At 43.5% G+C, this 20371-nt stretch overlaps 7 protein-coding genes across 7 annotated transcripts; 3 read left to right on the top strand and 4 right to left on the bottom strand.

Annotated features, from left to right (window-relative positions):
- Nucleotides 1–1661: 1661 nt before the first annotated feature.
- Nucleotides 1662–5114, bottom strand: EAE98_000878 (uncharacterized protein; the record flags this gene model as incomplete). The annotated part of the gene is made up of 1 exon (XM_038948495.1): nt 1662–5114. The coding sequence occupies one exon, from the start codon at nt 5112–5114 to the stop codon at nt 1662–1664; it is 3453 nt and encodes a 1150-aa protein (XP_038814761.1).
- A 13-nt stretch (nt 5115–5127) lies between these two features.
- On the top strand, nt 5128–5764 carry EAE98_000877 (uncharacterized protein; the record flags this gene model as incomplete). Its single annotated transcript, XM_038948494.1, has 2 exons — nt 5128–5225; nt 5249–5764. 2 exons carry the CDS (start codon nt 5128–5130, stop codon nt 5346–5348), a joined length of 198 nt encoding a protein of 65 aa, XP_038814760.1. The 3' UTR covers nt 5349–5764.
- Nucleotides 5765–6909: 1145 nt separating this feature from the next.
- On the bottom strand, nt 6910–8160 carry EAE98_000876 (uncharacterized protein). The gene is made up of 3 exons (XM_038948493.1): nt 7652–8160; nt 7488–7572; nt 6910–7430 (listed from the first exon to the last, which is right to left on the bottom strand). The coding sequence occupies exons 1-3, from the start codon at nt 7932–7934 to the stop codon at nt 7166–7168; spliced, it is 633 nt and encodes a 210-aa protein (XP_038814759.1). The 5' UTR covers nt 7935–8160; the 3' UTR covers nt 6910–7165.
- Nucleotides 8161–8186: 26 nt separating this feature from the next.
- Nucleotides 8187–9707, bottom strand: EAE98_000875 (uncharacterized protein). Its single transcript, XM_038948492.1, has 2 exons — nt 9255–9707; nt 8187–9203 (listed from the first exon to the last, which is right to left on the bottom strand). The coding sequence occupies exons 1-2, from the start codon at nt 9446–9448 to the stop codon at nt 8273–8275; spliced, it is 1125 nt and encodes a 374-aa protein (XP_038814758.1). The 5' UTR covers nt 9449–9707; the 3' UTR covers nt 8187–8272.
- A 662-nt stretch (nt 9708–10369) lies between these two features.
- On the top strand, nt 10370–11449 carry EAE98_000874 (uncharacterized protein; the record flags this gene model as incomplete). The annotated part of the gene is made up of 1 exon (XM_038948491.1): nt 10370–11449. The coding sequence occupies one exon, from the start codon at nt 10370–10372 to the stop codon at nt 11447–11449; it is 1080 nt and encodes a 359-aa protein (XP_038814757.1).
- A 2823-nt stretch (nt 11450–14272) lies between these two features.
- EAE98_000873 (uncharacterized protein) lies at nt 14273–15713 on the top strand (the record flags this gene model as incomplete). The annotated part of the gene is made up of 3 exons (XM_038948490.1): nt 14273–14587; nt 14647–14829; nt 14889–15713. The coding sequence occupies 3 exons, from the start codon at nt 14273–14275 to the stop codon at nt 15711–15713; spliced, it is 1323 nt and encodes a 440-aa protein (XP_038814756.1).
- Nucleotides 15714–17040: 1327 nt separating this feature from the next.
- Nucleotides 17041–19850, bottom strand: EAE98_000872 (uncharacterized protein; the record flags this gene model as incomplete). The annotated part of the gene is made up of 4 exons (XM_038948489.1): nt 17041–19047; nt 19101–19130; nt 19187–19513; nt 19566–19850. The coding sequence occupies 4 exons, from the start codon at nt 19848–19850 to the stop codon at nt 17041–17043; spliced, it is 2649 nt and encodes an 882-aa protein (XP_038814755.1).
- Nucleotides 19851–20371: the final 521 nt, after the last annotated feature.

The following is a 20371-nucleotide window of genomic DNA, read 5'->3' as shown; positions in this document are numbered from 1 at the left end:
TGTGAAAATGTGAAAATGTGAAAATGTGAAAATCTAGATATCTAAAAACACTTCAAATTCAAATCCAATTCAACATTTCACAAAACATAAATCTCCCAAAAGCTTTTACATATCTAAACTCTTGTATTGTTGTTGGATTGGATTGGATTGGATTGGATTGGATTGGATTGGATTGGATTGGATTGGATTGGATTGGATTGGATTGGATTGGATTGGATTGGATTATAATTCGAAGTATTGGATTATAATTCGAAGTATTGGATTATAATTCAAAGCATTGGATTATGGCAGCATACTGTGAAGTTTTTTAGTTGAAGTTACTTCCTCCTTTTCTTTTTTATATATATTTTCTCTCGTATATATGTTCTCTCGTGTATATGTTCTCTTCCATGTTTTCTCTTCCCTCTCACACACACACTCACATACCGCTATACTTTAGATCCCACCCATCTATCTATCTAATCTAGGAAATCTATTGTTATCTTCCTCTTCCTCTTCCTCTTCCTCTTCCTCTTCCTCTTCCTCTTCCTCTTCCTCTTCCTCTTCCTCTTCCTCTTCCTCTTCCTCTTCCTCTTCCTCTTCCTCTTCCTCTCCATCATCTCAAGATCTCCACATTCCCCCCCCCAGCACTCAATCACAGAGATACAAAATACTATTGAAAATCTACAATCCCATGATATCATATATACATACATATATACATACATATATACATTTACCATGAAAACTCATACATCGAATTGAGTCATCTACCTACCTACCTACCTACCAATACCTACCTACCCAGTTACACATATTCGCAGTACGAAGAAATATCATATAATCCACAAATAAAAACACATACCAACACATACCTACACATACCTACACATACATCTCACAAAACATCAGAACCAAGCAAATCTTCACATCCAAACATAAAGTATTAAATCTCTCTATTAAATAGGTAGGTAACCAACCCACTCACTACCTACGAATCCACATCCACCATATATAGATACGTATATAAACCCATCGCCATCGCCATTGCACTCTCCTCATCTCACTAGCTCACCCCTCCCGAGTGCCAGATAGTTATATCAAAGCCCTTACTAACCAACCAACTAATCAAGCATCTAAATAACCCATGCCATGCCATGCCATGCCATCCCAACCTCTCCATCCCAAATTCCAATTCCAAATCCCTCTAATTTCCCATTCCCAAGATTAAAGAACTTGCACAATCAATCAACCAACCATATACGCCACCAAATGCACATCCCATATCCTACGCTATGCTTTCCACCCACATTCAATCTTGCAAATCCTCCTCCCCTCTCCCCCGAGAAACCTCAAACGAAGGAAGAAAAGAAGGGGCTCAAAATAGGTATATCTCGCAACTATCGATCGAACGCTAGATAGTTTGCAAAAATCCAAAGTCCAGATTCAAACTCAATTCAAAAAATGCAAGAAAATTTCAAAACCAATAATGAAACGCCAACTATAAATGCTGCATCCATGTGTATCTATCTATAAAATTCCATCCATTCCTGAGATATGGTTTCGTATCCATCCTTGCATTCCCTGAAATCCAAAAGCCGAAAGCTGAAAATGATGAAAGAAGAAACTTGAGATGTGAAAACAAATGAAAAAACTCGGCTTGATCAAAGAGTGTATTTGATTTAATGCATAACGCTTTGTCTCCATCGCTCCACCATATCAACTTGTCCCTGATTAAGCGGTTCACCACCAGGTCCTGTAGTCAGGCCAGTAATAGGGTTTGTGTGAATATTCTGCATTTGCATTTGCATTGGCATCATGTTATTATAGCCGCTCATGGGCATGTTGTTTTGATAGCCCATATTGGGGTATGCATTTCCAAGTTGTGTCATGGAGTTATTGAAGTTGTTGTAGTTCATAGTTGGTTGAGCGAATTGTGGGTAGCCGCTGTTGGGAAGTGCGCTGTTGTGAAGGTTGTAGTTGGAAGTATTTGGTGGTCGGATTGTATTAGGTTGCCCATGAGATTGCGGGTCGTTGTACGTGCCACTTTTAACTCGAGTACCGCGGGGAGCCATATTTTGTTGAGTGACGAGGTTAGTCATTGTGCTAGCTCTTAGCTGAGTTTGCTTCTCGTGCAAGCCGAGGAGACCAGTAGCTGGTCGGGATGGTTTGGCAAATGATGAATTTCGACTTGCGCCAGCGGCCGGGTGAGCCGAGAGGATGTCAGCCATACTGTTCATTTTGTTGATTACCAAAGGTTCTGGAGTCGCTTCAGCATCACCGGCCGTGCCGACTTCTTTTTCACGAGCTTCCTTCTCTGCCTGGAGACGTTTACGTCTCTGGCCTAAGGTTTCCTCTTCTTCATTGACTGGAGTGGTAGAAACTTCCTTTCCTTTGCCCTTGCCACCATCAACATTCAAAATGTCTCCACCGAATTGACTCATCATCTCAGATGCAAAATCACCGCTAACAGGTCTCGTAGCTGGAAGGCCAGTTGCTGTTCCTCCTTGTTCTTTCAGACGTCGAATGCGTTGTGCAAGTGTCTCTCCTTCATCTTCTTCCACAACAGGAGTGCCTGTAGGAATGTGCATCATGGTAGTAGCTCGAGGCATTGGCATGGGTTGACCCGTTAATCGAGCTCTGCGTCTACTGAGTGGCTCGTTGTCTTCTAATTCACGTTTTTCCATTAAACCAAGGGGCCTGCGTGTATCTTGAAGGTGAGACCTCGTTACATTTAACATGGCCAAGGGAACATCTTCATCTTCTTCGGCGTCAGGATCCTCGTTGTCTCCAAGTTGCCACGCTAGATTAACCCGTTTTTGTTTCCTGGTTTGTTGTTGCCTTTGTAGAACTGTGTCCATCTGGAGTAATGTAGACTGCATGCCATTAACACTGAGAGGTGGTCTAGTTCGAATTTTCTGTTGTTGCTTGCGCAACTGTAACTCGGCAAGAAGTGTGGTTGGTGGACCGTGGTAAATTTCATCGTCCCTTTGACCTTCATCCTCTTCACTTTCTACTTCACCTTCCTCGGCTCGTATGAGATCAGTAGCACCACTAACCCCGCGTGTGTGTCGTAAAGGTGTTGTGTCTTTGTTGTTAATGTCATCCTCGTCATCTTCAATAGGAGACCTTGTTGCCTTTCTTTCAACCTGAATATTGGACATTGTAGAAGCACGCTTGCCATCATCTCCAAGTAAATTATTGCTACTTGACCGACGGCCCAATAGAAAGTTGAATGAGCTTGTTCGTTTCTTTGAATTGTCTTGCTTCTCTGGTGTCGGTGCCAGTAATTGAGCGCTACTCTTGTTGCGTTGGTGTGTTTTTCCGTACACCTCGTTTCCTAGATGTCCAGCAATTGCATGATCAACGAATGCGGTGACAGGAGCATGAGCAGATGCATCCAAGATACTATCCAGAGTAGCAACAGCCGATTGATCTTTTAACTCCATAGCCTCGGTTTGCCCCGGTGGGAGCTCAAAGAATGCGTTTGCTCTTAGGTGGGGAGGCATATGCGACAAATCCTGTGTATTTCTTCGTCCACCCATACTCATTCTCTGATGCTGAGGAACATATTCTAGATTTTGCGCATCATCATTTTCATGTAGAGGCTCGCCATTCGTCTCCAACACATCGGGTAACCAAATAGCTGATTGCCGAGCAGCAGCAGGAATATTGCTGAGAACTTGCGATCTTCTCTTATTCCTTGCCATAGAAGATGGATTCTTGGAGAGTTTCTGGGGCAAATTGAGCATCATGGGAACTCGTGCTGGGTAGTAAACCATCTGCTGCCCAGTACTTGGATCAGCATATGTTTGCGGCCTAGCCATCGACTGCCGATCACCAGATACTACTCTTCTCTGATCATTGTCCCCTTGCAAAAGCTGTGTACCAGATGAGTATCTCCTCTGATCATCATGTAGCTCCTCAGGCATTCCGGATGTAGCTCTCTGTTGTTCCTCCATGATGAATTCGTGATCGAATGATGTTCTCAAAGGTGCAGAATGGACTCCATCGAAATCCGCAAACATTCGCTCTGCCTGGTCAAACGTGTTGGTTGATGTTGAGGTTTGAGGTCGAGCTTCATCAACCTGGCCTGCCATATTCTTCGCCGCATTTTCTGTGCCGAGATTGTCGACTGTTGGTCGTGTCAAGGTCGCAGAACGTTCATCTTGCTCCGCGATTGAAGGTGTTCGATGGTCGACCAGTGAGGGAAAGGACATGTTAACAAATGAATCCAACGGTCTTCCTTCTAACTCTGGTTCTTGTCGATTTCCCAATCTCGAGCTCTTCGACGCCGATCTCCCTCGCGTAGTGGTAGAAAAGGAACCCTTCGGGGACATCATATACCCTGCAGGTGAATACCCCCCGGATCTCGCTGCATTGTTCAATTCGATGATGGAGCCGGGGTTGGAAACTTCTCGTGAGACTTGTGGCATTTCGTTGAGCTGCGACAGAATGGATGACCGGCGACTATCAGAACGCTTTTGCTCCATATGGAGTTCCCGAATCGCATCATCGATGGAGGAAGTCATACTCAATCGTTCTGCTGTCTTTTCCAATTTGTCAATATTCCCTACATAAGCTCCTTGCAGCGTTTGTAAATCGGGTGTCGGGTGCCGTAACGCAATGCTGTGACCTGATGCTGTACGAACAATCGGCGCACGTTCTTTCGATAATATTGCACGAGGTGATATAGGAGAAGTCGTATTGTTGGACGACCCTGTAGCTGTATTATTTCGGGGACGGGGCCGTGGAATGCTCAAAACTAGGGGTTTCTCCGGTGTAGTTCCCTCTCGCGATGTGACGTTCTTCCTTTCTGGTGATAGCGCCAGTGAAGGAGGGGATGATGGCTCTCGTTCTACCTCGTGCTCTTCGTAATCGTCGTCTTCTACAATATCATAACTCCCACTCGTTTTTGTGCTCTTCGAAGTAATCGATTGTACCATTTGGCTGAGACTCGGTGTATTTTCTGGAGAATATGCTTGCCCGTGGCTCGTATCGCTATTTTGCGCATCTAAAAATAGATGATTTGATGACAATCGTTGGAATGGAGAATTGGAGGCAGTAGAGTTTATTTCATGATCACCGTCATGGTCCCCATCAAAATCATTTTGATCAAGAGCATTATAAGCCATGATGGGCAAAATAATGGATGTTTGTCTCGAGGTTGTTGGTGATGGAGGAAGTAGAAGGGCAGATGACAAGCAACTACCAGGTAATAAACAAGCACACGAGCTAGAAACCAAGTAAATAACGAAAAAGTTCACAGTAGCTTGCAAAAGCAACAGCCAAGTTCAAGTCCACCCGCCGCTACCAGGAATGACTTTGGAAATGGAATTGGGGGACTTTTTATTTGTCTGAATCCTTGATAGGGATAGGGATACAACGCTTTGAATCTGTTTATCGCGACTTTCCGTTAATTGCCCCAAATCATTTCAGGTGTGACGACTTCGAGGTATAATGGAAGAAGCAAAGATGTCTGGTCTTATGAACGTCTCCAGGGTCTTCATGGAACCAAAACGGGAAGGGAAAAAAGATAAGATGGACCAATGTTTATGAATGCCACGAATTCTATGGATTGGTTGCCATAAGCAAGATTATATCAAAGAAGGGAAAAGCTAATCAGTATCCTTGACCTGGTGTGTTTGATTATGAAAAACGTCGACGAACGGGGTTGATGGGTTGATATCGATATATGGTGTATTAAGAGTGTGTGTCTATCTGTGTCGTAGATGTAGATGTAGATGTCCCAAACACTACCTAGTATATATACTGTCCATCCAAAGAGGGTGTTTATATATTACGTTGATTACCTACCCTAGAGCTTCCCCTGAGAACAGTGAATGACGATCACAGTGAATCAAAAGACATCATAGGATCTATTTATTGAGCTTCATACATGAAAAAGGAGGATTTCCAATGCAAACATCAAACGGTCAGACGGTATCTCCAACTATCAGGGCGCAAACCTTGAAAGCTTATCTACCGTGCCAAGGGGGTCGACAGGAACATTACATATCTATCTGCGGCTGCTATCTATTCCTGGACGCCATCTTTCAGCTTCTTCCAACAGGACAAGTAGAACCCTTGATATCAATAAATCGAGGAAATTGTTTTACCGGGTAGGTCTTGAGCACAGCATTGGAAGGAAATTAAGAAACAGAGAAACTAGAAAATGCTCGCGAACCAAAAAGCGTATATACACGACATGTCAAGAGGCTGATGATATCGTTTGGTGTAACAGAGATCTGAACCTCGAATTCGACGTCAGAACATTTGAGGCTAGAAGGAGTATGTATGAATATCGGTGTCTCGAACACACATTCATGTTCAAGACATCGGTTTCGTGCAGACTGCAGTATAGCTTTACAAGCCACCAGTTCATTAAGATAGGAAATTGGCAACAACAATCCTCATGTTCCAAGTATGCATCATCACGTGCAAGCCAGAAAGACTCGAATCGATTGAGGCTCTTTGGTGAGGTGATCCTCATTCTATATTCATGATCGTCTGAATGTTTTAGATCTGGCGAGAAAATCATAGTTGCCAAGGGTTTGGCGGCAGGGTCTTGTATATCATAAGGGGTCATGTTTTCTATACTAGGTTGTATTGTGATTATATGGCAATATGTAGCGTTGTATTATGAGATGATTCAAGACCTTTTAACACTGAAGGGAGAGGGTCTGGAAGGAGAGGGGACTATCCGCCCCTCCCCTCAGTTAGAGGGAGAACGAGAATAAGAAGAATTTGGGCATGATTAAGGCAAGTTCTAAAATAAAGCGTGTACCAGTACCCATTGAATCTACTCAATTGTAATCTTATATTATATGGTCTCTGATGAAGTGATGGAAGTTGGGAGCAAGTCTCAAGCAAGTAGACCATTTCCGAGAAGTATACATATTCCGAATGCCCGTACCAGAACATTATAAAACGAGAAATTCTCGTCGGGCAATGGAAGGATCAGGAACTGAAAGAACTCTAAACCACCATTATGCTGTTTATTTTTTGATGTACAGACATGGTTCTACGAGTACAAGAAAAATTGTATCAGGATATGTGCAAATGCACCCCAATCTCACCACCCGTAGCTTCTCATGCCACGGTCGAGAAAGAATGCTACGCCCTTTTCGTTCACCCCACCGATAGTTCTCTTCACGTTTCACGCAGCTCCATTATCACTGTCCGCTCAGTGATGAGCTCCAGTGTCCCCTCTGTATCCTACCAACTTCATTCTACCGATCATCTCACCAACTGTGAAGAATCCCAAAACCTCAGCAACTATAACACCACCCGAGACCATCTGAGCTGCGCTGATATTTCGGATCTGTTCGAGCAAACCAGTAGGTGTTGCTTTGTTGGAGTTTGCTGCCGAATTGAAAGCAGAGCTTGGGTTTCCGGATTTAACACCCTGTACGATCTTTTGGAAGTATGATTGAAATGTTGAGGCTGGTCTGCAAGCCAAAAATCAGCCCACAATTTGGTAAAAAGCATTTCATCGTTGAACTTACGGAGGTGCCATCTTTTGACCTTGAATAACTAATTTGGAAAGCTCTAATCCAACTCGAGCATAGTAGACGGTTGGTGGGATTTGTCCTATGAGCACAAAATTAGCCATTGATTTGTAAAATCACCGGAGAATCATCTCTGCATGCGGATGCAAAATGAAACTTACGCTCAATGAAGGCAATCAATCTTCCGGTTCTTCCTCCAATTTTCCCCAAGGCATTTCCAAGGTTTTTGGCAGCACCCGAGATAGCAGGTCCTGCGGACGAAGTGACACGAGAAAGACCTTCGCTAGCTTTCGACTGGAATTCTGATGCTTTCTCTGATGCCTTTGCGGCGGTATCTTTGGCTGCTTCGGTGGCCTTAGTGGAGGTAGATTCAAATCTTCGTGCTGCCCTTCCAGGAGCCTTCATAGATTGCCGCAGCACGGTGCGGGAGATATGTAATGACATTATGGAATCTATGCGCCGATAAACAGAAAGAAAAGGACTCTCGCGTTACTCGAGGTGTCGATTATCGAGAAGTGCGTGGTGGTGGAGTGTAATCGCGAGAGAAATGCTTGTCGACTTTTTTGCCGACGCCGGGAAGCTTAGGAACGTTCCGTGGTGTGGAAATTGCAGATTACTAAGCACAAATCAACCTATTGTTTTCAAGCAGGAGTTTAATATCTCCAATCCATCTTTACATTTCACATTTCGCACAACTTGAAGAAAGCTTTTTATTATATTCAATTGAACGGTCTACACTATACTATCGCGACAAATTGCATTAGATTTCATCTTAATCGACCCTATTCGTCGTTCTTGATCTGAACTTTTATAGCACCAGTCTTTGGATTTGCTGCTGTCTCGAAGGCTTTAATCGCATCTTCCAGTGGGAAACGATGGGTTACCAGCTTCTTCATATCAATGATACCACTCTCGACTAATCGAATAGCTCTTGGCCATGTGTTACAGTATCTGTACTGAAATTGTAGGTCCACCTCGCGGGTACTCAATCTCATAAATGGTAGTGTCATCTCATCTTTGCCTACACCGACCACGAACACCTTTCCACCAAATTTGACTGCCCAACAAGCTGCAGCTACACTGCTTTCAACTCCAGTACACTCCATAGCGACTGCTGGCTCAATGCCCCCAAAGGATTTTACGATAGATTTAGCACCCTCTTCCGCGGATAATCTCTCGACTTTGTGCGTAGTAACTGAAGGAACAAGCTCCTTGGCGAATGCAAGTCTTCCCTCATCGATATCTGTGATAACAATCGGGCAAGCTCCAGCGGCTCGAGCACAAAGGAGGGTGATAAGACCGATAGGCCCAGCTCCGCAGATGAGAACTGGATCTCCCAACTTAACATTTGCTCTTTCTAAACCAGCCAATGCGACGCTCAAAGGTTCCAACATTGCTCCATCTTCGAATGACATGTTTCCAATCTTGTAACACCAGGTTGCAGGGTGGTTGACATATCTGCGAAGAAGCCCCGGAACTGGTGGCGTCGACAAAAACAAGACCTTCTCACATCCGTTGTATCTACCAGTGAGACATCGCTCGCATTCACCACAGATAATGTTTGGCTCAACAGCGACTCGATCGCCGACTTTCAGACTATCAACCGATGGATGGACTGCGAGTACAACACCGGCTGATTCGTGTCCAAGTATGTGTGTATCTTCGACAATCATTGGGCCTATACACCCAGCATGCCAAAAGTGTACATCCGACCTGGAATGACTATTAGAATGATTATGTGCCGAAGAATAGATTGAAACTCACCCGCAGATACCGACACTTCTAATTCCCACTGTGACTTCTCCTGGCTTCAATGAATCGCCCTTCTCAATGCTTTCTAACGATGGCTCTGCTTCTGCAACCCACAGTTCATGTGCTGGATTGGTATAAACACCAATGTTAGACTTGGTAGGCTTTGCCATGGTGGTCTGTGAGATTTCTGTTGCTGAAGGGCTCATTTTTGCTGCTTTTTTGTCTTTGAGGAAAGTATCTTCTTGGAGGATAGAGGAAGTTAAAGTATTTAGAATTCACCTGTGGTAATTACAATATTTGTCAAGTGACCCCACGGTTCCAATAGCGTGCAGTAGAATTATCCGCGACCACCCACCCTTTCCAATGAGATGAGGCAGTTCTGTGTTCTGTCAGAAGTTCTCCACGAATTATACGTGTTCAAGGCATCAACCCAATCCCCAATGCGTGCAAAACGAGGTACATACTGAGATATTGGATACTATCATATCCCCGCCAAAAATAGTGGTGGGGCAAGACAAGTTGTCGGCGGAAGAGAGCCCGACCAAGAGAAGTAAAAAAGAGGATTGAATCTTCATGCGCTCCAATCATACATTGCCGACTTTTGCGCATTCTCGGTTTGGCACGGTGTACCCAGGGAGCCAGGTTAAATTGATCAAAGTAAACCCGTGCTCTTGTCCTGGTCGAACATAATATTCTATTGTGTACACTTGGTACTCACGTGGTACTCATTGATCTAGTAGAAACCCCACTGGTCACTCTTCAGTTAATTTACGAAGCGGATAATCGTGGGGTTTGAAGCAACGTCCCCCATTCATCATCTCTCGTGTGGATGCTTGCTTCCGACCTCGGATATGCAGACCTCACGGTTTTACTTCCACGTCCTCTCGGAAACTTAAGGCTTGTTTATGAATCAATCATTGATTGGTAAATCTTACACACCACACACTGTCTCGCCGAGAAGGGCTCTGGAATAACTTCATCCAAAGCAACACTTCTGCTAGTCCTCTTTCCCCTGCTTTTGACATATTGTTTGATCCTTCATATCAGCGTCACCCCACATTTTACCCCGCATTGCTTCGTTTTTAGATAATTCAATACTGGTGTACCTGCCATCCATTTATATCACTATGCCTCCTGTACCTCGGCCACTCATCAAATTGGCTATTCTTGATGATTATCAAGGGATTGCTTCTAAACATTTCGAGTCACTCAAGTCAACCTTTGAGATTACCACTTTTCCAGACACCCTCTTACCTTACAATGACCCTTCAACTCCGGAAGATGTCAGAGATCAGCTGGTGGAGAGGCTTAAGCCATTCACAATCATCTCATCTATGAGAGAACGGACTCCCTTTCCCGCATCACTCCTAGAAAAACTTCCCAATCTCAAACTCCTCCTCAATGCAGCAAGCAGAAATAAGGGTATTGATATGGAAGCCGCCAAGAGACTTGGAATTACTGTCACCGGTGCCTCGGGGAAACCAAAGAGAGGACCAGATAGCACCACGCAACATACTGTTGCCTTGATTTTAGGAATTGCGAGAAATGTAGCCTGGGATGATAGAATAGTCAAGGAAGGTGGCTGGCAAACAACGTTAGCAACTGGATTGAGTGGGAAGACTTTTGGAACTTTGGGACTAGGCAGATTGGGCACAAATGTAGCCAAGATCATGTATTCAGCGTTCGGTATGAAGATTATAGCTTGGAGCTCGAATTTGACTCAAGAAACTGCGGATCAACAGGCTAGAGACAGTGGTTTTGACACCGAGGATGAGGATGGAGAGAAGGTGTTCAAGGTTGTAAGTAAGGAAGAGTTGTTCTCCACGGCCGACGTGGTTAGTGTGCATTTGGTGTTGAGTGATCGTTCCAGAGGAATAGTAGGCGAAAAGGACTTGGATTTAATGAAGAAGACTGCTTTGTTTGTCAACACATCACGAGGACCTCTTGTCCAACAGGAAGCCTTACTGGGCGCTTTGCAAAAGGGAAAGATTCGTGGGGCTGCGCTGGATGTGTTTGATCTAGAGCCTTTGCCAGAAGACAGTCAGTGGAGAAGCACAAAATGGGGAGAGGCTGGAAGCAGCAAAGTCTTGTTGAGTCCGCATATGGGTTATGTGGAAGAAGGTACCATGAATGATTGGTATGAAGTACAAGCTGAGAACGTTCAGAGATGGTATGAGGGGAAGGAGTTGACACATGTACTCGCTTAGAAAACCGATAGTCTCATCTTGAAATAAACAATCTTCCTAGAACTGCCAGTGCGATGTGGTGGTGAACTGAAGCGGAATCGTTTGTGCAAGTGCCGCTCCTCACCGTGGTCAATGTGCCCCTTTTGTATACGGGTCTGCCTACTAATTAAAAGTAACAAAACCTGGACACGCTTACGTTTATCTTCCATCTGATCACATTATAAACTACCTAGGGAGCTTCTTTCATACAGATAGCTGCTACTAACTGAAGCACCGCAATGACGTCAGAAGAAAAGACACAAAGGCCTGAAGAATCCCATGCCCGTTTCTCTCCGTAGACGACAAGCATTCAATTCTTTCAGATATTCCTCAACCAAAACTTCCACAAATCTTCAATACTCCCACATGTGATATTGAACATAAATACACCCTTGACAGTACATGTGGTTGGTAGAATATTTTGACTCCAAGAATTCTAGGGATTGCACTGTCCTGCAACTTCTGGACCGCTAAGAATTGAGAAGTATAGCGGGTACGATAATGAGAATAGAGAGAAGAGAAAAATCAGACGGCAATGTTGTTGCAAAAAAAGAATCCCAAGAAATCGACAGCAAAGAAACATCGAGTTTAATCTGGGATTGGTACCTGATTCCGAACTCGAAGGCTGAGGTTTTGGTTCTAGTGCTCGTGATGTTTTCCGTGTTGAAACTCGGCTTCTTAGACTGCGGATATTTAGATGTCCTTTCGTAGATTCTATGATCGGGACTCTTTCGTCGTTATATCGTAGGTTCAATGTGAATTAATATAATCGTGTTATTTCATAGCTCACGATGTGTTTCGTTATGACTGTCATAGTGATATGTGCACCTCTAGAAGCTAGCTGGGAATACTCGGGAATGGTCGATTATGCTAGATGTTGTGTTATGATATTAGTCTGATTGCAGTAGTTGTCGCTGTACCTCTTCTCGATATTGAGGTTATGGTTTAAAACGGGGTTAGCGAAATGAATTGAATTGATTGGGGAGATAGTAAGTGTAGAGAGTTTCTCTGATTGTACGTCTGGAATAAAGGGCGCTATGAATTCCTGGTATTGGGATCTCGTCGTTTCAAAGTCTTGATGAGATTTGATTGACATTTTCGAATGATATAGAGAGAGAGATAGATGGTGGGAGTTTCATCATAATGTATTTGAGAACGCATGTCCGGAACATTATCACATGGCAACAAGTGATGGTACTCCCTCTCGTAAACAGATCCCGGTATTGCATGTCTAGATACGCGGTATTTCGTTGATTTACATTGTTCTGAATTTCTGAATTGCCTTGTAAGCTTACTGCCAGTACTTCATTTTCTACTCATGGCTACTGATCATAGCTATACTATGAGGGAGAATTCTGAAGATCAGGTAGTTCAATCTCTTGGAATTGGAATTCAAGTGAGAATTAAACGCCACGGATTCTTTTATACAGTATTAGTCTAAGCATCGCTTATCGCTACAACGAAGCGAAAGAGAATCCAGACGAGGAAACCTCAGACTGTATCCCGTAACTTGACTGAGGATCTGACAGCTAATATATGCATCTAGGGTTGTTTATGTGGATCAGATAGACTAATTACAAGGAATTGATTGTAAGTGCGAAATTATGGTGGAGCAGGGATGTGGAATAACGGGAGTAAATCAGTGCACGTGAAGTATTCTTTTTTGCCCTCTTTGACATCATTTTCGCCCATATCAGGAAGTGATGAGCAAATTCGCGTAAAGTTTCTCAGTGAGTAACACCAGATCGAAATAGATACAATCAATGATATTGGGAATCTGGCTATCGCGTTGTTCAAGACAGGTTTAACTTTATTTTAAAATTGTGTTTGGGATCTAACTATGTACGAATAGAAAGCGGTCTTTGACAAAGATGGCTATTTGTTATGAAAAGATGGAGTGAATACAGATGTTGCTCGTTCAAAGCTCGTTTCTTTGATTCTGATACGTAGATGATAGCCATATAGCTGGATAGAAAGGGGAACAAGACAACCCGAAGACCAAGCGCAGGATTAAGGAGAATAGAAATATGCTTGAGGAACTAGACTTTTCTACTATAAAAGCACAGGGGACCTTTGACATACTAGGAACGCACGAACTGGTAACTATTATAGTGGATGATGGTGCATATTTGCTATATCTGACGGGCTCAGTTCTTCCTACCGGACACCAATATCTTCATCTCATCTCGCTCAAGGAAAGTCGATGAATCACTTGATCCGGGCAGGGCATAGGTGATCCGCTGCTTAAAGTCTCGGGTATCTGACAAGTGAGAATAGCTTCATTTTAGCGATCTCTTCATTCTTCTTTTGCTTAGAAAGATTTGCTCTGAGGATATCAGATCATACTCTCCACGATTTTCATCCAACCTGTTGTTGTGGACGGCAATGTCCCATTGATTCATGTGAATTATTAGGCGTGAACTGATGGGCGAGAAACTGTAGGTGAATTGAAATCTATTCAAAAATCATGTAGTAGAATTTCCAGCCGGCTTTTAACTGTCAAATCCAAGAGTACATAGGTAGCTGACGCTTTTATTAAACTACCTAGGTAGGCAGTGGCAACATTTGGCCTTGAAAATTCACTCATATCTACCATTTCGCGCTCGACCACGCGGCAACAGAAGCCGCGGTACTTTTGTGTTTTATGTAACACGTCTTGAGGGTATTGTCTTCCGCTTGATAGACTGATAACGAGGACGAAGAGATTTACAAGCTTTTGGTTTGACAAATTGATACGGGCCACTGAACACTTTTTGCCTCTATTACTTAGCCATTCAGGAAACACAAAGCTGCACCTGAACAAACATGAGTTTGCAACCAGATCAGACGGTCTCGCAGGAGCCACAGACTGCATCAAAAAAGGCAGAATCAAGATTGAAATATGCCCTTGCCCAGAACACTGCTTTGAGGACACTTGATCGAAAGGTCTTAGACGAAGGCCTTCGAATGCAATGGAAATTTTTCTCCGAGGACGATAAAATGTTTGGCTCGTTGAATATTAGAGGTGGTTACGTCGCTCATAATTTCGGCACCTGGCGTAAAGATATTTCATCGTCCAGCCCCAAAGACATCCTGAATTTGAAGCAATATCTAGCAATAAAAGTACTGGCCTTCTGGGAAGTAAGTTCTGCATGGCATCGTGATACAGAGAAGACTCAAGCTAACATAGTTACTTGCAGAAAAATCCAAACCCAGCATGGATTCCGGGCGCGAAAGAAGAACAGGCGTTTGTGGATGCTTACGAAAATATGGTTAAGAATGTCCAAGGTATACCTGCAGAAGAGACCGACAACTATTCTGCTTATATGGAGCATCGTTTACGCTTGGCAACGTCGACTGATGGCGGAAAGACCCTTGGTCCAGTAAGCCTCGAGCGTGTTAACCAAGACTTGATGACACCACTAATCAAATACATCTCTAGCTTTTACATGAAGTACTTTCCAATAAAGTGAGCAACTCTGAAATGAGAATTGCTGCCGTAAGCCCCCCCGGTTCTTCACTTGTGCAAATGACACAGACTGAAATTAAGGAACTTAAGTTTCAAGCAGCAAAAGCCTTGCATCCTGAAAGATATGTCAATACCGATGACAATAGTGACATGAACGTCGAGCATTCTCGAAAGAAGCGGAAGGCTTCGAAGGAAGTTACAGCAAAGAGTTTAGACGGCAGAAGCTTCGCGCTGTTGGTAAATAGATCTTCAAGCAAGAGAAAGAGAATTTCAGGCGACGAAGCCGAAGACGGTCTGGGGATGGAGGGAAACAGCAATGATGGGGACGATTCTACTCAAAAACACGGTAGCTATACTGTCGACGCCAAACCTCTTCAAGATGGGAAGTCCCAGTCTCAATCAAGTTCAAAGCAAAACATCGAGAGTGGGGCAATGCGAGCAGACAAACATTTGACAAACGAATTGCCACCTTCTAAAAGAAGAAGCTTGATGGTAGTTGAAGATTATACAGAAGCATCGGAGGAAGACGATGAAAAGACGTCGGTCCCCTTGGACACTCGCATTTCCGCTCGCACTTCTGGTCTCGGAACCGATTCTTTTGGCACACGAACATCTGGTCTTCGCACTTCTCGCCTTCGCACTTTCGATACTGGTAATCCTAACACTCGAAACTCTGAATCCCGCACCCTTCAGGATCCCCGTAAGTTTAAGTTTTCAGATTTCACAACACCACTCGCTTCACTCGGCAAACCGAACAAGAAAAGAAAAATGACGGACGAAGCAGAGGTTGAGGGATAAGATAACAAATCTTCAGTTGATGTTAGTGGACCGGACTGGGTACGAAAATAGTGATAGACTGAAGTGATATTGTGAATGGGGATTGTGTGGATCTACAGACCTCGAAGCGAGGGTTGGGCTATTTCTTTCTTTCTCTGTATTACGTCGTGAATATTTCGAGGTTAAAGATCTGCGGGTCAGAAATCTTGATTACGTTAGTAACGCCACTTCAGGAGCTAAATGAACAATGTTCTATATTATTTTGAGGCTGTTATACTTGCTTGAGTCGTGCCTCGCGTTTTGGACCATCATAATATTACACAATTTCACCTTGATCCCTTTCCCATCTACTTCAGGATATTGGGTGCCATCTAATGATTCGATGGGATCTCCATCGTTTGTGATCATGAGCTGCTACATAAGATTCGAGATTTTATGAGAAAATTGAAACTTGCCCAATCTATACGTCGTTGCAGGGTCTCCGGAAACCAAATTACTGCGCATCCTTGATTGGAAACTGCACCAATTCCGTTGCCTGAGAGGACTAACCGTACACTTAGTAGTGAGATTGATGAGGCTCCTGGTGAGCAAGTCGAAAAGTCGTATTTCAAATACATTATGAAGTTGCTGGGCTGCTGAAGTTGGGTGTGGTGGACATGTTGGCTTCCCGACTGAAGTCTTGCCAATCACATTATTAGGCGTACGGTCATAGTTGCATCATCGGTTTCAAGTCATAATCGTCTCGTAAAAATAAACGGTGACTTCTACTTAACCAAAAATTCCAGCATTGTTTCGGAAGTCACCAAGATTGTCAGGGCAATCATTCAACATTCATTTTAATCTTTTTTTGTATTTTTTGGTAGTAATCTAAACTATCGTTTTCGTTACCATAGTGTATTTGTTCGCCCATGGTGTACATTGCTCGTCATTCTCATCCAAATTAATAGCCTGTAACATTAGCTTAATCTTTCTCAGTCTCTGCCTTTTTGTAACCTCTTCATACCACTCAACTGCATCATTTATTTATCGCCATCCAACCAGCTTGCCATACATTGAACATAGTCAATACCCCCCTCACTCGCAAAGCACAATGAAATACAATCTCCACACTATCTCCAGATCTCAATAGACACAATGAACAATGAAAAAAGAATGAAATAATGAAACATAGACTCTGAACACCAAAATAACGCAAGTCTTACTCCCCATGAAGATGAAGATTGCCATCGGAGAAAATTTTGCTGATCACACGATCCGGAACGTACTTCTCCCGGTACAACGAAGATTAGAAATCCCGTTCAGTAGCGAAAGGATAGATGAATTCGGATTGTTGTATTGATTAAAAGGGTTAGGGTCTGCATTCTTCGCAAAGTATTTTACCACGAGGAAATATCTTGGTTCCAAGGCGAGGGCAACTGGCACACTTTCCACGGGCTAGGATGGTTATTCCGGTGCTTTCGTCTGTGTCGGATGGAGCTGTGTCGGTCTTCTTTCCTTTCCTATCAGAAGAACCAGAGGGCTCACTGGAAGATGCTGATGACTTGGGGTCTGCGTAATTGGATTCCCATTTGTAAGTGGAGGCTGTCTTTGGTGGAGCTGCTAACTTGGATCCTGAGAGACTGCGCTGCCAATCAAAAGTGGAGGCTGGATTTGGTGGAGGTTGAAGTGATTGAGAGACCATATCAGATGATGAAGAGACCATAGCTGACGACTTGTTGGATGGTGCACTTGTGTCAATTTCCTTAGTTCCTGCAGCTGCAGGTGTGCCTGACATGATCTTCTTGGTTGCTTCAATTGCCTCAAGGACAACAGGACTTGTAGACCCGTTCTCAAGAACAGCAGCCACGTGAAACAACTGATTAAAAAATAAAGCAGGATCTGTTCCAATGAACGCTTCATTGTTCAAAGCCCAGCGGTGGACACCCCAGCCGTACAACTTTAGAGAAAAATTAACAAACTTGCTAACTTCACTACATCCAACCTCTTCAAACTCCAATTGACTCGGATCTGTGCCGTCTCTTGTTCCACAAATAGAGTCCATCCATGCCGGCAAGCCTTTTAATTTATAAGAAAGTGATGTACTGAGAAGTCTTGGTCGGAGGTTTGGTGTTAAATCCCGTGTGAAGCTTCCATTTTCACCTCGAGCCACGACGATTGCTTCTCCATTTACGATCATTCTTGCTACTCCGAACATGTCATCGAAGAAACCGCATGGCCGATCTCCGATCAACTCCCTGTTTTCAGAGATGTGTCTCATAAGACCAGTTTCACACATCTTTAGAGCCAGATCCAGGAACGCGGGAGATTTATCTGATGTGACTTGATCTAATCTGTGTAAATATTGGAACGACCTGTTTCTCTGCCACTTGCGAAGTTGGCGGAAGAAGTGGTCAGGCTTGCCATTAAACTCAGCTTCAATGAGGAGGGATCGAATATCTCCTAGAATGTTCCAATGTCCGAGATCCAAGGCTGCTTCGACCAGGCTAAGCGCGCTCATCTCACCACAAGCGTCAAAATCTAAGAGTCTCTGTGCGATGTTGTTTTTGTTCCAGCGTAAGAAGGATTCCAAAAGTGGTACAGGCTTGCCGTCAGTTTCAGCTATTACAGCATCTATCAGGGGTAAAAGCTCGATCTTCTGAAGCTTTAGTAATCTATCAATAAATTCCTGAGTCTTATCTCCGACATGAACGGAAGGACTTAAAACTCTGCCCATCATACCGTTTCTCTGCCAATTCAGGAAACGGCTGAGAAATAAGTTTGCATGTCCAGGTAACTCCTTTGAGATCTCATTGCAGATAGGAAGCAAGCCGCTGTCACACATGTTCAAGAATTGCTCGAGATCGTATGCCCCAGGACTCTTGGAAGGTTGACGACGCTTTGAATCCCAAAGTCGCTCAACTGTCTCCGAGCTGTACGATTGCAAGATGAGCTCCATCAATTTGACGTTCTTGACAGAGACATTTGAGCCCAATTCCTCTACTTTTGACACGAGAGAATCACCATCTTTCGATAGAATAGTCGAAACGATGTGCATCCTAACATGATCATTGTGATAATCACAATACTTGTTGAAAGATTTTGCCATCCAATTAACAACTGTTTCCATACTCATGCCAGGTAACCGTCTTTCAACCAAGGAGTTTCTTAGTATAAATCCACGAGTGCATGTGTCGGGATCGGAGGCTGACTCGTCGAGAGTGTCAGGAGCGGGTGCATCGGATTCGGAGACTGGCTCATTTTTGACATCTGCAACTACTTTTTCACCGTAGACAGATTTGTTTGTTTCTTCATCTGTAGATACTGTCATCGTTGTTGGAACTGAAGTGATGCCATTATTCAAAGGTAGTTGACAACCCTAATTGAAATGTTAGATAGTAGGGAGGATTTGTGGATTCATAGGAAACTTACCAAATCTGCTCCAGTCTGTTGAGATTGGTCCTGGTCATATATATCAGTCACTATACTTTTGAAAAAAAAACACGCAAAAAACTCACCGTGTATACAATGTTTGTCTCAGAGAGAGCCATGGAGACTTTATTGTTTGCATGCTCCCCGATGATAGTTCTGTCGGCTAGTCGTGAAAAGCGACAGACATCGAGAGCTCGTTTGTATTTGACTGGATCCAGCTCACTTTTGTTTTTGCTCTGAAAGCGCTCACAAAATTTAGTCATAATTTTATTCTCTAAGTAAAGCATGGCCTTTTGAACTTCCTCCTGACTGGTGTCCTTCTCGTAGACACCTAGAGCCAGTTCTGAAAAACGATCCGCCAAGGTATCCTCAGCTTCAACATCGTTCCAGTAGTATGAAGGAGGTGTGTTGTGCTATAGATAGTCAGGAAAATCGTCCGAGTTAGAAAGATTTAAGAACCCTTACTTCAATCCACCTCAAAGCTTGTTGAGTGACATCTAATCGTGATTTTTCAGTATCATTGATCTTATATCTCGATTTGAAATCTGGGGCGTTGCTTAAAACATAGGATGCAGCGAGACTGATACAAATTTCATCATTTTCGGGGAAGCAGACGGGAGGGTTGCATCTTAGTTTTCGGCAGATGGTAAACAGTTCTCTGACCGCAGCTTGACCACTGCTTTGAATCTTGACTTTCTTCTCTGCAACACGACGAGCTAATTTATCGCTCTTCTTATTCTTGATATCCATGATGGATGCTGTTCTGATAGAATGCAATACTTGCTAAACAAAGCTTCTCAGAAAGGAAAGTATTCTGCTATCCAGCGCTGCTGATATGTTTGAAATGGAAGAACAATAGAAAGATGCGACTTTTGAAGAGACTGCTGTATAGAAGAGGGGTCGGCAATAAAGAAAAAATTGTTGAAGAGGGAAGCGGCTTTTCCCGGGTTGTAGATGAAAAATCAAGGAAATTAGAAGCTGCGGCCTGCGAGTGAATTTTGATTAGATGCGGCACGAATTCACCCCCCAATATCAAAGTATGGAAGTTGAACTTATGAGAATCTCTTGGTTTGACATGCAGTGGATACTTTCGAGGTGCTTGCAATATGTACTTATTCGGGACACTTCACAAGATATTAAGACAATTGTTGGCTGGTAGGAAACAACAGTTCGCTAATCTCAAGAGCTATAGAAATCTACCTACAGTCTCAGTTTCATAAAGATACAGCCTGAGGAGGAAAGGCGGAGTGAACTCTGGAAGGATGGATGGA

Source organism: Botrytis deweyae, assembly GCF_014898535.1.
Source record: "Botrytis deweyae strain B1 chromosome Unknown BDEW_002, whole genome shotgun sequence".
Lineage (NCBI taxonomy): Eukaryota > Fungi > Ascomycota > Leotiomycetes > Helotiales > Sclerotiniaceae > Botrytis > Botrytis deweyae.
This window is presented reverse-complemented; position numbering and strand designations above follow the sequence as displayed.

Coding starts and splice junctions, on each gene's coding strand:
- EAE98_000876 (XM_038948493.1), bottom strand. CDS start 7,934: ATGTCATTACATATCTCCCGCACCGTGCTGCGGCAATCTATGAAGGCT. Junction 7,573..7,651: donor ATTGATTGCCTTCATTGAGC/GTAAGTTTCATT, acceptor TTGTGCTCATAG/GACAAATCCCACCAACCGTC. Junction 7,431..7,487: donor GGTCAAAAGATGGCACCTCC/GTAAGTTCAACG, acceptor TTTGGCTTGCAG/ACCAGCCTCAACATTTCAAT.
- EAE98_000875 (XM_038948492.1), bottom strand. CDS start 9,448: ATGAGCCCTTCAGCAACAGAAATCTCACAGACCACCATGGCAAAGCCT. Junction 9,204..9,254: donor AGAAGTGTCGGTATCTGCGG/GTGAGTTTCAAT, acceptor TAGTCATTCCAG/GTCGGATGTACACTTTTGGC.